This window comes from Vidua macroura, chromosome 27, assembly GCF_024509145.1.
Source record: "Vidua macroura isolate BioBank_ID:100142 chromosome 27, ASM2450914v1, whole genome shotgun sequence".
In the NCBI taxonomy this organism is placed as follows: domain Eukaryota; kingdom Metazoa; phylum Chordata; class Aves; order Passeriformes; family Viduidae; genus Vidua; species Vidua macroura.
This window is the reverse complement of record NC_071597.1, coordinates 378,935-391,063: the sequence shown is the minus strand read 5'-3', so window position 1 is coordinate 391,063 and position 12,129 is coordinate 378,935. Positions and strand designations below refer to the sequence as shown.

The 12,129-nt window shown below is 57.6% G+C and overlaps 1 protein-coding gene across 4 annotated transcripts in view; it reads right to left on the bottom strand.

Moving 5' to 3' along the window:
* Positions 1-398: 398 nt before the first annotated feature.
* Positions 399-12,129, bottom strand: part of ZNF385C (zinc finger protein 385C) — a 58,512-nt gene continuing 46,781 nt past the window's right edge. For 3 of the 4 annotated variants that reach the window (XM_054000373.1, XM_054000372.1, XM_054000374.1), the window contains exons 3-8: positions 8,116-8,226; positions 6,459-6,630; positions 5,684-6,013; positions 4,063-4,250; positions 3,785-3,898; positions 399-3,488 (exon numbers count right to left, since the gene is read on the bottom strand). In XM_054000373.1, coding sequence (XP_053856348.1) covers positions 3,264-3,488; positions 3,785-3,898; positions 4,063-4,250; positions 5,684-6,013; positions 6,459-6,630; positions 8,116-8,226 — 1,140 coding nt within the window. In that variant the 3' untranslated portion in view covers positions 399-3,263. The remainder of the gene's footprint in view (positions 3,489-3,784; positions 3,899-4,062; positions 4,251-5,683; positions 6,014-6,458; positions 6,631-8,115; positions 8,227-12,129) is intronic. The other variant, XM_054000371.1, reaches the window with a different exon arrangement.

Below are 12,129 nucleotides of genomic sequence, written 5' to 3'. Positions count from 1 at the left end.
CCTTAACCCTGGCAGTGTCCACTGCTCCTTTATGCACTGGAATATCCAGACATGCTGCACCAGGGAATGCCTAGGGCAGGGCAGGTGCTGTTCCTGAGGGCAGGGTGCCCAAATCCACCATTCCAGCCCTCTTCCTGAGTGCAGACTCAGCCATGAGCTTGGAGGAGATGGGGTTGTGCTTCACCTGCATACCTAGATCCTTGGAGGAGCTGGGACTGTACTTACCCTGCACACCCCAGACGCTTTGGGCTATGGCAGCTCTCCCTGCCCACCTGTCACAATGCTGCCTCTTCTCAGAACCACCATAAGACAAGGCACAGGTGTCCCAGCCCTACCCAGCAACACTCGTTCCCTTCAGGTAGTCTGGATGTAGGAAAAGAACTGATGAAAAGCCCCAGTGTGTTTATACTTGTTCCTTTTATTTACCGAGTAACGCAATAAAGCGATGAGATTCGGTTATCAAAATATTTTCCTTTTTTTTTTCCCAACAGTTATAGTACATCAAAAAATATACAATGAACATTACAGGAGGGTACTGGCCAAGTCCCTAGAGTCTGGATATTCCATTTTGGGATTGGTTTTTTTTGTTTTGTTTTTTTTTTTTTTCTGGTGTTTTGAATCAAATTTCACATCACTCCAAGGTTATTTACAGAGGGGCACACATTACCGAGCGCTATGGACTATCCCTACTCCTAGTACAGCATGTGCTAAGTCAAAGGCAGTAAATGCTTTGGAGAGCAGGAGGGGATTTGGGGGGATGCCATAACGGGGGTTTCCTATGCAGCTCGTTGCAGTATTATTGTTACTAGAAGGAATGGCTTTCACAGGGTTAAAGTGCCAAGAACAGGAGTGCGTCAGGACTCCACTGGTGAGGGGCAAGGAGCAGCCATGGCTCCAGCACAGGCTTTTTGGAACAATGGAGGGGAAGAGGCCCACTGGTGCCACGCGGCTCTGCAAGCTGGAGCCCAGCTGCTCCAGGCTCCCCAAGCCTCCGAGGGGCTGGGCACAGCACCAGGGGCTCATGGCACAGGAGGGGACCCCATTGTCCTGCTGCAGTGGCTGGACTGGGGGTGACCCCAAGGGCCTGGGAAGGGCACAGTGAGACGGGCAGGGATGGCTGGGGACACACCGGCCATGGGCTGCTTGGCACTGGGGAACGGGGACAGCGTCCCTCCTGTCCCGTGGGGCCCCACCAGCACAGGCTCCTGTCCCCTGGGATGCGGGGTCCCTACGTGTCCCCTGGGCTGTGGGACCATCTCCCTATCCCTGGCAAAGCCGTTTCTGCTGGGAGCCTTGCTTCCCTCAGCTGCGCTCCAAGCCACATATCCCACCACTGCTGCAAGACCTTTCCATTGTCTCCATGCACAGCTGCTCAGTCTTCTCCTGGTGCCCCCTCTCTACTCTCCTTCCCTGGGGAAGAGATGCCCTAAGTAGGTGAATTCATACCCAGGGGCTCCCTCACTCTCCTGTCTCTGTGGCAGGAGCGCAGTGGTGGCTCCACAGTTGGTGCTGCCCAGAGACCCTGCAGGTGTGTGCTCATTCCTGCAGCTTTCCTGCCCTTGACAAGGCTCCAGCCCTGGGAAGCAGATATGTTTCAGCCATCTGAGACACCCATTGGCCACTTCCTGTTCACCTCCCCATGCCAGGACCCATCCTGAGCATTGGTGGAGCACGCTGGGCAAAATCCTTCTGAAATCCAGGCGCTGCGTATGGCCAAGACGTCAGGTATGTGTGCTTGTGCGTGTGGATTCCCAGGTACACACATCAACCCGCCTCATCCCGAGGGCTGGGAGGGAATGGGAGTCACAGCAGAGGTCTGAACCAGCACCCTGGGCCGGGGACGGGACAGAGCTCAGTGTCACGTTGGTTCTTCTGCTGCCACCACTGCTCAGGCTGCAGGGATGCATCAGCACCAAAGGGAATCGCAGGCGGCCAATGCAGCGGGTGAGCTGCCCCCTGGATTGCATAGATCGGGGTGGGGTGTTCCTCCAGCGAAAGGTCCATTTGGGATGCAACTCTCTCTATGTACAGCAGCGTGCTGGGCCCCCAGAGCGCCGCGGTGACAGTCCCAGACAGGTCATGGTTGGGCTGTGTGAGCACAGTGAAATGCAGAGCTATGGCCTTGGGGTCCCTCCAGAGCCTGGCACTCTGCAGGCTGTGGGTGCACCTGCCACCTGATTGTCCAGGCTGCTGAAGACACCTTTGATTTCAGGAATCATCAGTAACTTCCTGGAAGCTCCTAACTGGGATGGGATTGGAGGGCTGTGCACGGCAGGTGAGAAGCAGCATTGCCTTTCACTGGAGAACTGAAAGTGCTTTACGGACATTCACTCAGCCTCACAGCATCTCCCGGGAGGTAGGGGCAGGGCTGTCCCTGCGGTGGGACAGAAACAAGGACGGGTGCCAAGCACAGGGTCACCTCCTCGGGGAGCCAGCACCAGACAAGCCTGGTGCTCCCGGCCTTGCTGGGCATGAGTGGGGCCCAGCTTGGCCACATGCCCATCGTGTGCTTCTGGGGCCAGGGCAGGGCCCGTGTGCTTTGGAGGGAGGAGGCGCTGGCCCTGGGGTCAGCTATTGCTCTCGGAGTGAGGATACGGTCAGTGTGGCCAGTGCCTGCCACCGCAGGGGATCTTTGGCTGGTGGGACATAGGGAATTGTGGGGACGGGGGTCTGGTGGGTGGCACAGAAACCCCCTGCCAGCACAGGCAGGTGCAGGGCTGGCAAGGGCACAGCCAGCCCAGGCTGAGAGAGAAACTGCCAGCTTCCCACTTGTGCCAGGATTGTTTCTCCCAGAAAGAGCTGGGCTGAGATTCCCCTCACAGTTCCCTTCCCACTGGGCTGGCAGGGACCAGAGGGATGCTCCTTGTCCCAGATACCAGCCAGCTCCTCTCTTTCCAGTCTGGTAACTGGGAGGGCAATGAAGAAACAGCCAGCAGGCCAAGGACAGGCAGGCTCTGGCCATGAGATGGTCCTGCTGATTTGGACACTGTCCTCTTCCGTGCACTGCCTGGGCTCATCTGCTGAGCAGGGGGCCAGCACAGGCTGGGGGAGCGGTGGGGATGCGCGGCGGGGCTGGCCAGGCTCTGTTGGGGCACCTCTCTCCAGTGGGAGCCCTCTCCAAGCAAAGGAGAAGCTGGGGTTGATGTCTATGACTGTGTTTTCCCACCAGCCAGGAGAGCAGGTACCAGGAGCGCTGCCCCCAGCGCGCAGCCCCCGCAGCCCAGCCCAGCCGCGGTGGACAGACCCTCGGTGGGCCAGCGGCTCTAGTAGGGTGCGAAGACAATGGGACCCGGCGTGGGGCGGACATGGGCCGGCGGCGTTCGGAAAAGGGCTGGTCCGAGGATCGGGGCTTGGAACAGGGTGGTGGCAGCTGCTGGTCGCAAGGCAAGGGGTCCAGGCATGGCGCAGACAGCGGCGGCGGTGAGCGGGCTCGGCAGGAAACGGGTTGCCAGGGTTTTGGTGAGGTGCTTCTGCAAAGCCAACTTGGACTGCAGGGAGGGAGGAGGAGACAACATGAGATTGCAGAAGAGGTGGAGGAATCACAAGTGCTGCTATCGCGAATGCTGCTGCCAAAGCACTCCCAAGTTATCCCCGTGCTGGCCTTCCCAGGAATAGACTCAAAACCCACCACCACAGCTCACCCTCCTTGAGGGGAGAAGCTGAGCTGTGGTGATGGAAACCAAGGTTTAAGAGCAGCAGCTCCTGTAACTCACTGAAAGGATGGCTGATGGCGAGGGAGGCTCTGCGAGCAAGCTGAGCGAGTGCTGTGCAGGGAGACAGGTACCTTGAGAATACTCACTGCGAGGGCAGCATTCTTCTGCAGCTTGTTGTAGGGGCTGTACTTGGGCTTGGGTGGCTTCCCTGCCAGCCTGTCTTTGTGCCTCCGGCTGCTCATGTGCTGGGGAGGAAAACAGCTGGATCACTGGGAGCCAGGACAGCCGGGGTACGGTGTGGCTCAGGTCTGTGGGGACACCCATCACCCTGCAGGGGCCATCAGGTACCCACACCCTGAGTCCCTGCATGCCCACACCCAGTGCCAAGGCACTCCCAGGGCATTGTCACCTGCTTGAGCTGGGTCTCGGAGTTGACGTAGATCTCGCACACTTGGCAGTGAAATGCCTTATTCTGGATGTTGATGCTGCCCTTGTTCCCGATCCGCTTGGACTTGTGCCCTGCCCGGGAGAGCAGCTTGCCCCGGCCTCGCCGCAGTTGGGTGCCGTGACCTTCCAGCATTGACTTGTGCTTGGCGCCTGGCGAGAGGGGATACTCGGCAAACCCAGCCCAGCCCCATGCCAGTGCCACAGCAGCAGGAACAGTGCCCTCCAACAGCACCGACCTGTGCCCAGCAGCACTTGCAGGCAGAGGGGACAGGGAGCTGCCTGGGACCCCAGACTTTTACCATTGCTGTGCAACCCATTCCCAAACCCTGCCAAACTGCACGTCGCAGGCAGAGCAGAGATGCTCATCTTCCCAAAGACCCTCCCTCCATGTGCCAGCTTTGGAGAAGCTGCTATTTTGAGCGTGCGCTGGAGCCTGTCGCCTGTCCCCGGGCGTTAGCACCGTCTGCGGAGTCGGGCGCGCGTCGCTCGCCGCGCTGCAGCATCTGAGCCATGCCCAAGGTCAGAGCAGAGCCGGCCATGGAGCCAGGAATAGCACAGCGGGGTCACAGCAGGTGGGGAAGGAGGAACCCAAGATCCCTGCACACCTGGGGACAGGGCACTCTGTCCTGTCCCTGCCAGCGCCGGGATGGCGAGGGTGCACGGGGAGCAAGTAATTTAAGCCCCTGCTAATTCATTCTATTTTTTAAGGCGTGAAGCAAGGAGCTGTGTGACAGCCACAGAGCAGCGCCAGCCCGCAAATGCTTGTTTGTTTGTTTGTTCTTTTTCCCCAAATCAGCTCCTGAATTTGTAACTGGAGCTGACAAAAGCAAAAGGACACGTCTGCAGCTAAGCCAGAGCAGTGTCCTGAGCCAACCCTGCACATGGCAGCTGCTGCTGCCCCAGCAGGCAGTGGGGTGGGAGGAATTGGTTCCCAGTATTTGCTGAGCAGGGGGAGAAAAGGACCTTCCATTTAAAGTTGGGTACCCAACTTAAGCACCCTCTAGAGAAAGGGGTGAGCCAGGAGCTGGAACTTTAGGGCCCACAGACCCCACTGGGGACCCCTGTACCATGGCTGCCACCCCCTGCTACCACCCTGGGGGACCGCAGCAGCTTCCACAGCAGCCCACCCCAAAGGGCTGCCCTGCACAGCCCAGCAGTCATTTTGGGCTATGGGGCTCCACGGCTTGCTGCATTCCCAGGGGTCTTCCCCATAGCGCCACAAGCCCAAACCACCAAGCTGCTTTGGGAAGTATTATTCTGGGTTTGGAGCAAGCCCTGGCTATCAGCTTCAAGCTAAATGGAAAATAAAGTAGCCTCAATCACTTGATTAAATGTCCTTAATTGAGACATGGACAGTATGAGTGATCTGGTGAAAATTCACCCTAGAAGCTGCAGCCCAGGTAAAACCCCACGGCTTACCTGTGCAGGTCATTTTAATGAACATTTTTTAATTACAGCAACACTCATTAATGCTTGCTACTTCATTGCAAGGCTGCTTGGTTATGGGGCATGGCTGGGCTTTGCTCAGAGTCCCAATGAAGTGGCATGGGGCCCACGCCCCTGCCCCCCCACAACGTCCTTACCAGTGTTGTGAGCCTCCAGCTGGGACAGGGAGTTGACGGTCACTTTGCAGGTGGGACAATACAGGTGCTGTTTGCTCTTTTTCCCCTCTTTCTCACTCTCAGGGGCTGAGCTGATGCTGCTGCCTGACTCTGCTGCCTGTGCCTCAGCTGCCTGGGCAGACGAGGAGGCCACGCTGGTGGCATCCGAGGTGCCCTCCGACAGCTCGGAGGCCGGCGGGGAGCCCAGCGGGGCAACGCTGCCTGGCAGCTCCACGGGTGATTCCTCAGTGCTGGGCACCAGCCCCAGGCTGCTGCCCTCACCCTCCGACTCCTGTGGGCTACTGGCATCAGCTGGCGGGAGGAGAAGGAAAAGGGGAAAGAGGAAAAGAGAAAGAAATGGGCAGAAAGTCCTCTGTGCCTGAACAGGTTTTCTGGATTTCAGGGAGCACCCCCCTTTTCCCCAAGACCATCCCAGACAATGTGTGCATGCATCCATCCCTGCCAAGGACGGCTCTTCCCCAGGTCTCTCCTATTTCAGCTGTTACCTGCAGTGCATGGAAGCTGGGCTCAGCTCAAAACCCCTGTGGCAGCCAAATGCTGCCACAGCTCCTACCAGCCCCATCCCTGCATGTGGCAGAGCCCTGGGGATCTGCGGGACAGGGCTCACTCCCATACGAAACACCTCCCAGAGACACCAAATCACAGGGAAAACACCCCCTGTACGAGCACGGGAGCTCAGGTGGCACCTCTGCCACCCCGACCGCAGCCTCCTCAGCCATACGCCCCCTCCTCGTACCTGTGCTGCCCAGCTCCCCACTGCCCACAGGGCTGGGGGCCAGCTCGGCCGTGCTGTCCTGGCCAGGGGTCCCCACTGCAGCCCCCACCACCTTCTGCTTGTTCTTCATGGCCTCGATGGCCTTCAGCCTCCGCGCGTGCTTGTGGCCCTTGTAGTGGGCTTCAGCCTGGTTCTGGGGGGAGAGAGCGGGATGGCCGAGTCACTGCTGTGGCCAGACAGACAGATGGACATGGCGAGGGCAGGGCATGGGCTCAGACCCAGGATGTGGCCACTCAGGCATGTTTCTAGTGCAGCCACCTTACCTGGTGGCATCCACCCCCAGGGTAGAACCACTGCAAAGGGGTGTTGGCAATGGGGTGTAGCACAGACGGGTGCTGGACTGAGGTGTAGCACAGAGGGGTTTTGGCAGTTTGGTGTAGCACAGAGCCATTTCCCTCCTCTCCCCAGCCTGCTCTGACACCAACATATTGAGGCCAAGGTATCACTCTCTAAGACATCACCACATTGCTTGCTTGGTGAGATAAGGACCCTACTCTGATTAAATGCATCAAGTCACTCCTAAAAGCAGCTTTCAGGCAAAATTTATGACTCCAGAAACATACAATGAATTGTTGCTGTAAAAATGAAATAAAGAGGTTTTTTTGGTGGGGAGGACACATCACCCACTGTATCCTAAGGGGTGTCCAACACATGGTTCACGTCCCCAGCTCCTCTCTCTCAGTGAACGCTGGATAATGAAGCATGACTCTGATGGATTCATGTCTGCAACAAACTGATAAAAATGACCACAGAAAAAATCCCCTGAACACTGGTGTCCTCCCAACAGGGACAATGCTGCATTGTCCCCCAAAACAACCTCGTTTTGGCAATTTATAGAGTGGAACCCCAGTATGAATTAGACACTGTACCCCTGAGTAGGACAGATTAATTTGCACAGCATTCCTGGGGGCCAGCTGAGGATTCCTGGCCTCAGGAGGGGGAAGCATCCTACCCCATCCCTTCCTTTCCCTCTCCCCGTGGCTTTCTAAGGGCTGGGAATGGGAGCTGGGGCTGTGGCTGGTACGTGGGAAAGCAAAGGGCGAGTCCAAGCGTGATGCCTCATTAGCAAAGACAATAAACTCCCCCTGGATAACAGGGCTGGAACGGGGCTGGGTGCAGTCAAAGTAGGTCACAGCCTCCATGCTGGAACACCCGCGGGCTGTGAGGGTCTGGGCCAGCCCGGGGGACCTGGAGGGACATGGGCAGAGTGGGAATGGGGGCACTGGGTGCTCGTGGGGGCACTGGGAGCACGTTGTGGGACCGACCCTCCTGGCACAGCACCTCTAGCTGGGAAGCAGCCTGAAACAGGGAAGCAATGAGCAATGAAGGAAGCAATGCTTTTTCTGAGCTGCTTGGCCGGCCATGGAGTGGAATCATGAAGCCCAGAACCAGGGATTTTTGCTGGCAGAGCAGCATCAGCCCCAGGCACTGCAGATCCAGCATGGCCAGGCTGGGAGGGCTCCTCTGCAGGCAAGAGCAGCTCCAGTAGCCCACAGCCCCCGTGCTGCCGGACACCGAGCACCGGTGGATGAGACTGACCCATCGCTGGGGATGCCCCTGCCAGGGGCTGGCCCTGCGCCCCCTCCTCGCTCCCAGCCCCACGTGTGGCCCCACTTACGGCAGAGTTGAAGCGCAGGTGGCAGATGTTGCAGGAGATGAACTGCTTCTTCTTGAGCGGGGCCGGCACACCGAAGGTGTGGCTGATCACCGCCTTCTGCACCGGGTCCATCTGGAAGGGGAGGAAAGGCTGGGTGCTGTGTCCTGATGGCTGCCCCAGCGTGGCACCACGACCTGGTAACCCCCACGCCTGTCACACTCCCAAGCAGCCACTGCCAATGCCACAGAACTCACAGTGGGTGGCTGGAAGGAGCAAGGGGCTGCATCTGCCGAGGAGCCCTGTGGCCATGGAGGCTCCCCTGCACAGGGCAACGTGCTGAGTCAACACTGGCTCCTGTCCTGCTTAAACCATACCTGAACCCATCAAATCCACCAGGTCCCAATGTCAGCTGTGGTCCGGCAGAAGGGATGAGACCCCATCTGCACCAATGTGTGCCCAAGTCCCCTCTCCCCCCACACAGACATTTGTGTCACAGGTGGCAAATTACCAGTTTCTGTTTGAACCTCAGTGGCTCCCCTTAACCTCAGCAGGAGCAGAAACCACCAAAATGGGGGACAGAGGTGGCCAAAACAAGCATCTAGCCATTCATTCTCCATGTGCTCCTCGCCAGAGAGTTGGGATGTCCCCATGCAATGCCAAAGGCATGAGCAGGGCCATGTGTGCCAGACCACAGGACGCTGACACCCCACATGGGTGCCAGGGCAGGAGGGACACCAGTGCTGGCTGCCACAGGCACAGCTCAACCAAGACACACTGCCCACAAAAGCCCCTCTGGGCTGCCCCACTGCTGCCCAGATGTGCTTTTCACCTGCTCAAACCCAGCAATGACAACTCGGTCACCAGGCTGGGCACACACAGAACCACTTCAGTGACCTGCCAGGAGCCATGTCTGTCCTCCAGCCTGCCCAGGGCTGTGGTGGGGCCAAGCATGTGGCTGGTGCCAGGCCCCGTCCCTTCTGTCTCGCCTCAGGGCTCGGCCTCATTCCACAGCCCAAGCACCAAACTGCTTCCAAAAGCCATAATTGTTTTTAACAAAATGCATTTATTAAGGAAGAAAACATAAGAATAACCTCTTTGTCTGAGCGTGGCTCCAATCTATAATGCAAGTATTGTTCCCTACCCTGTGGCACAGGGAGATTATCTTATCTGAGTCCTGCTGTCAGGAGAGCCCGGGGTTTTCAGCGATCGTATTTCTTTGCAAAGCTATTTCACTGCCGAGACAGGTGCATCAGTCTTCGAGGCACATGCCTGGACAACAGCACCATTATCAAGACCCCAAATTCCTTTCCAGGAGTGAGCAGAATGGTAAGAGCAGGTGATTAATGAAGTGCCTGTTTGCTATGAAATTTTACTCACTTATCTGGCATATAAATGAAGAGGCATTTGGGGTTCGGCAGAGACCTGGAGGAAGCTACAGATGGCCAAGATGCTGCTCCACGCCTGACAACAAACATTGCAACCTGCTGCTGGCAGCACCCCCATGTTGCTGGGCTGCTGGGTCAGTACTTGTTTTCCAGAGAAACACCCACCTTTCCATGCAGAAAAGAAAAATGGCTCCAACCTTCCCAGCGGTCTCAGCCACCAGGCTCCAGCTGGCTGCTCCCACCAGCTCCCACCAAACAACACTGGCACCCACCGAGCACTGCCAGCTCCCATGGGCTCATCCGCACCCTGAGCAGGGTGGGGATCAGAGGAGGATGCAGAGGAAAGGGAGATGCTGGCACAAGGACACAAATGAGGTCAGGGACAGTCTTGGCCTCATCCCAAACCTGCCAGTGAAGCCAGTGGCAGCAGGGCCACATCTGAGCCTCAACTACACAGTGGTGGTGCTGAACAGTCCCAGTACAGAGTCTTCTCATCCTCCTGGGGTTATGCCAGGGTGATGGCACCAACCTGGGTCTTTTCACTCCCTGTGCTTTTGCCACGTCCACCCTGCTCCACCCTGTGGCACAGCAAGGAGTTGTGTCCACCAGAGCACCTGCTACTGCTCTGGGCAGGCACAGGACTGACGAGCTCCCAGGGGCTGGGCTGGCCAGCACACTCAGACCTGGCTCCTCACCCCAGCCCCAGGCATCCCAGCCACGGCACGTGGTGGCCATTGCTGCTCCCGCTGTCCCAAAGCGAACACAAGCACTGACTCAAGCTGCCCACCCCCATGGGAGTTCACATGGTCCCAGGTGCTTTGCCAGAAGCCCAGCCCAGCTCCAGCCCACACTAAGCATATCTGAAGCCTGGTGCCACCTGAGAGCCCTTGTGCTTCTCCCCGAGAACGAACACAAACATCCCTTTATCCCTCCCTGCCTCATGCCCTTACAGCTCTCTCGGATATGGAAAAGTACCCCCAGCTCCCACGGGGCTGGCAGGGGGCTGTGCTGCAGCTGTACCTACCAGTGCCTGCAGCCAGGGATTGAGGCTCTTCCTGGTGGATTCCAAAAGAATGGAGCCAGCAACAGAGGTGGCTTTGGGCACCGCAGTCTTGGGGAATAAAGATCCCAGCTTTATAGTCAATTCGTATTGACTCACATTACTTTATTTATCCCTGGATGTTCCTGCCGATATAAATAGCGATCCCTGTGCCGAGCTCCCTGCGGCCGCTGAGGTCAGGGGCAGGAATTCACAGGGATGCAGCATCCCTTCAGATCGTGACTGCTGACTGAGTTTTACGAGGCGCTGCTGGGTCCTGGGGATTTGCAACATCCCAAGCTAAGGGAAGGGCCTTTGGAGCAAGGAACGTGTCTCCAGTGTGGTTAAGGGTTTTTTCCCGTTTGTTGCTCTAAGTGACAGGAGGCAGCTTGGAATGGTTTTGTTGGCTCCGGAGTAAAACATCTGCTGGGTTCATGGGAGCCCTGTGACCTGCTCAGAGTGCAGAGTGTTCTGCTGGGCAGTGCAAACAGCTCCCGCTCCACAGGGCATTGCTGAGCCCTCACAGCATCACCAGCGATGCAGGGCGCAAAAGGGGAACCCCCAGATCCTGCTGCAGAGCAGCTGCAATGTGGCAGCGACCTCAGCAAGGGGCAGACCCTGACTGCTCCATCCCTCTCCCCACACTGAGGCTCAAGTGGAGCCTGACCAGCCTGGCTCAGATCGCAGGGATGTTCCAGTCCTACATCCTGAGGGAGGGAAGCTCTGCTCTGGCTCCTCCAGAGCCACCAGCTCGGCACACCCTGAACCTCACCCAGCCTCCTTCGGCCACATCTCCAGCACAGACACACCCCAAAGGGCAGCTCCTGCCCCCGGACCGTCAGCCAGCAGCACATACCGGGCTCAGGTCTGAGCTCAGAGGGGTTGACTCCAGGTCCCCAGATGGCTGGGACAGCCTCCCCTAGCATCTCTGTCCATATCTGACCCATCCTCTGTGGCAGGAGCCCACATGGAGCACAGCAGCCGTGTGACACTGCGTGGCTCCAGCAAGTAGCAGATTCATTTTCTAAGTTACTGATTTTTTTAAAGCAACAACCGTAGGTGAACATGCACTGAGGCAGTGGCAGGTGGGAGCCAAGAGGAGAGGACAACGGGCATTGGGTCAAGTTCACTCCTGACTCCAGCAACTAAAAAAAGAGTCCAGACAAAAAGCAGGAACTATAATGGCATCAAAACCACTCCTGTCCTGTGTTCCAGCTCATTAGCCCTGGGAGAGGCTGGGGCTTCAAAAGAGCTTAAAGAACTCAGAGCCTGAATCCCATTCAACAGCAACAGGAATCCTTCGCCTAATTTCTGAACTGTCTTTGAGGATCGACGTGATAATTTGCACCTTCCGAGCAAGTTTAAGCTCAAAGCCACTCACAAAAGGCCAGTGGGCGGGGAGGGGGCTCAGGAAAGTCCCATTTCCAGGCTCATGAGAGAAAACAATGGGCATTGACTGAACCCCAAAACACTGGCATGCAGTGCCTCTGGGGCAGAGATGGGGAGCAGCCCCCGGGCTCACTGCCCTTCCCGGAGCACAGCCTGCTCCACAACAATTCTAGGCAGCACCCAGGGGTTACAGAGACCCCCACGGGGCTGGGACCAGCCTGG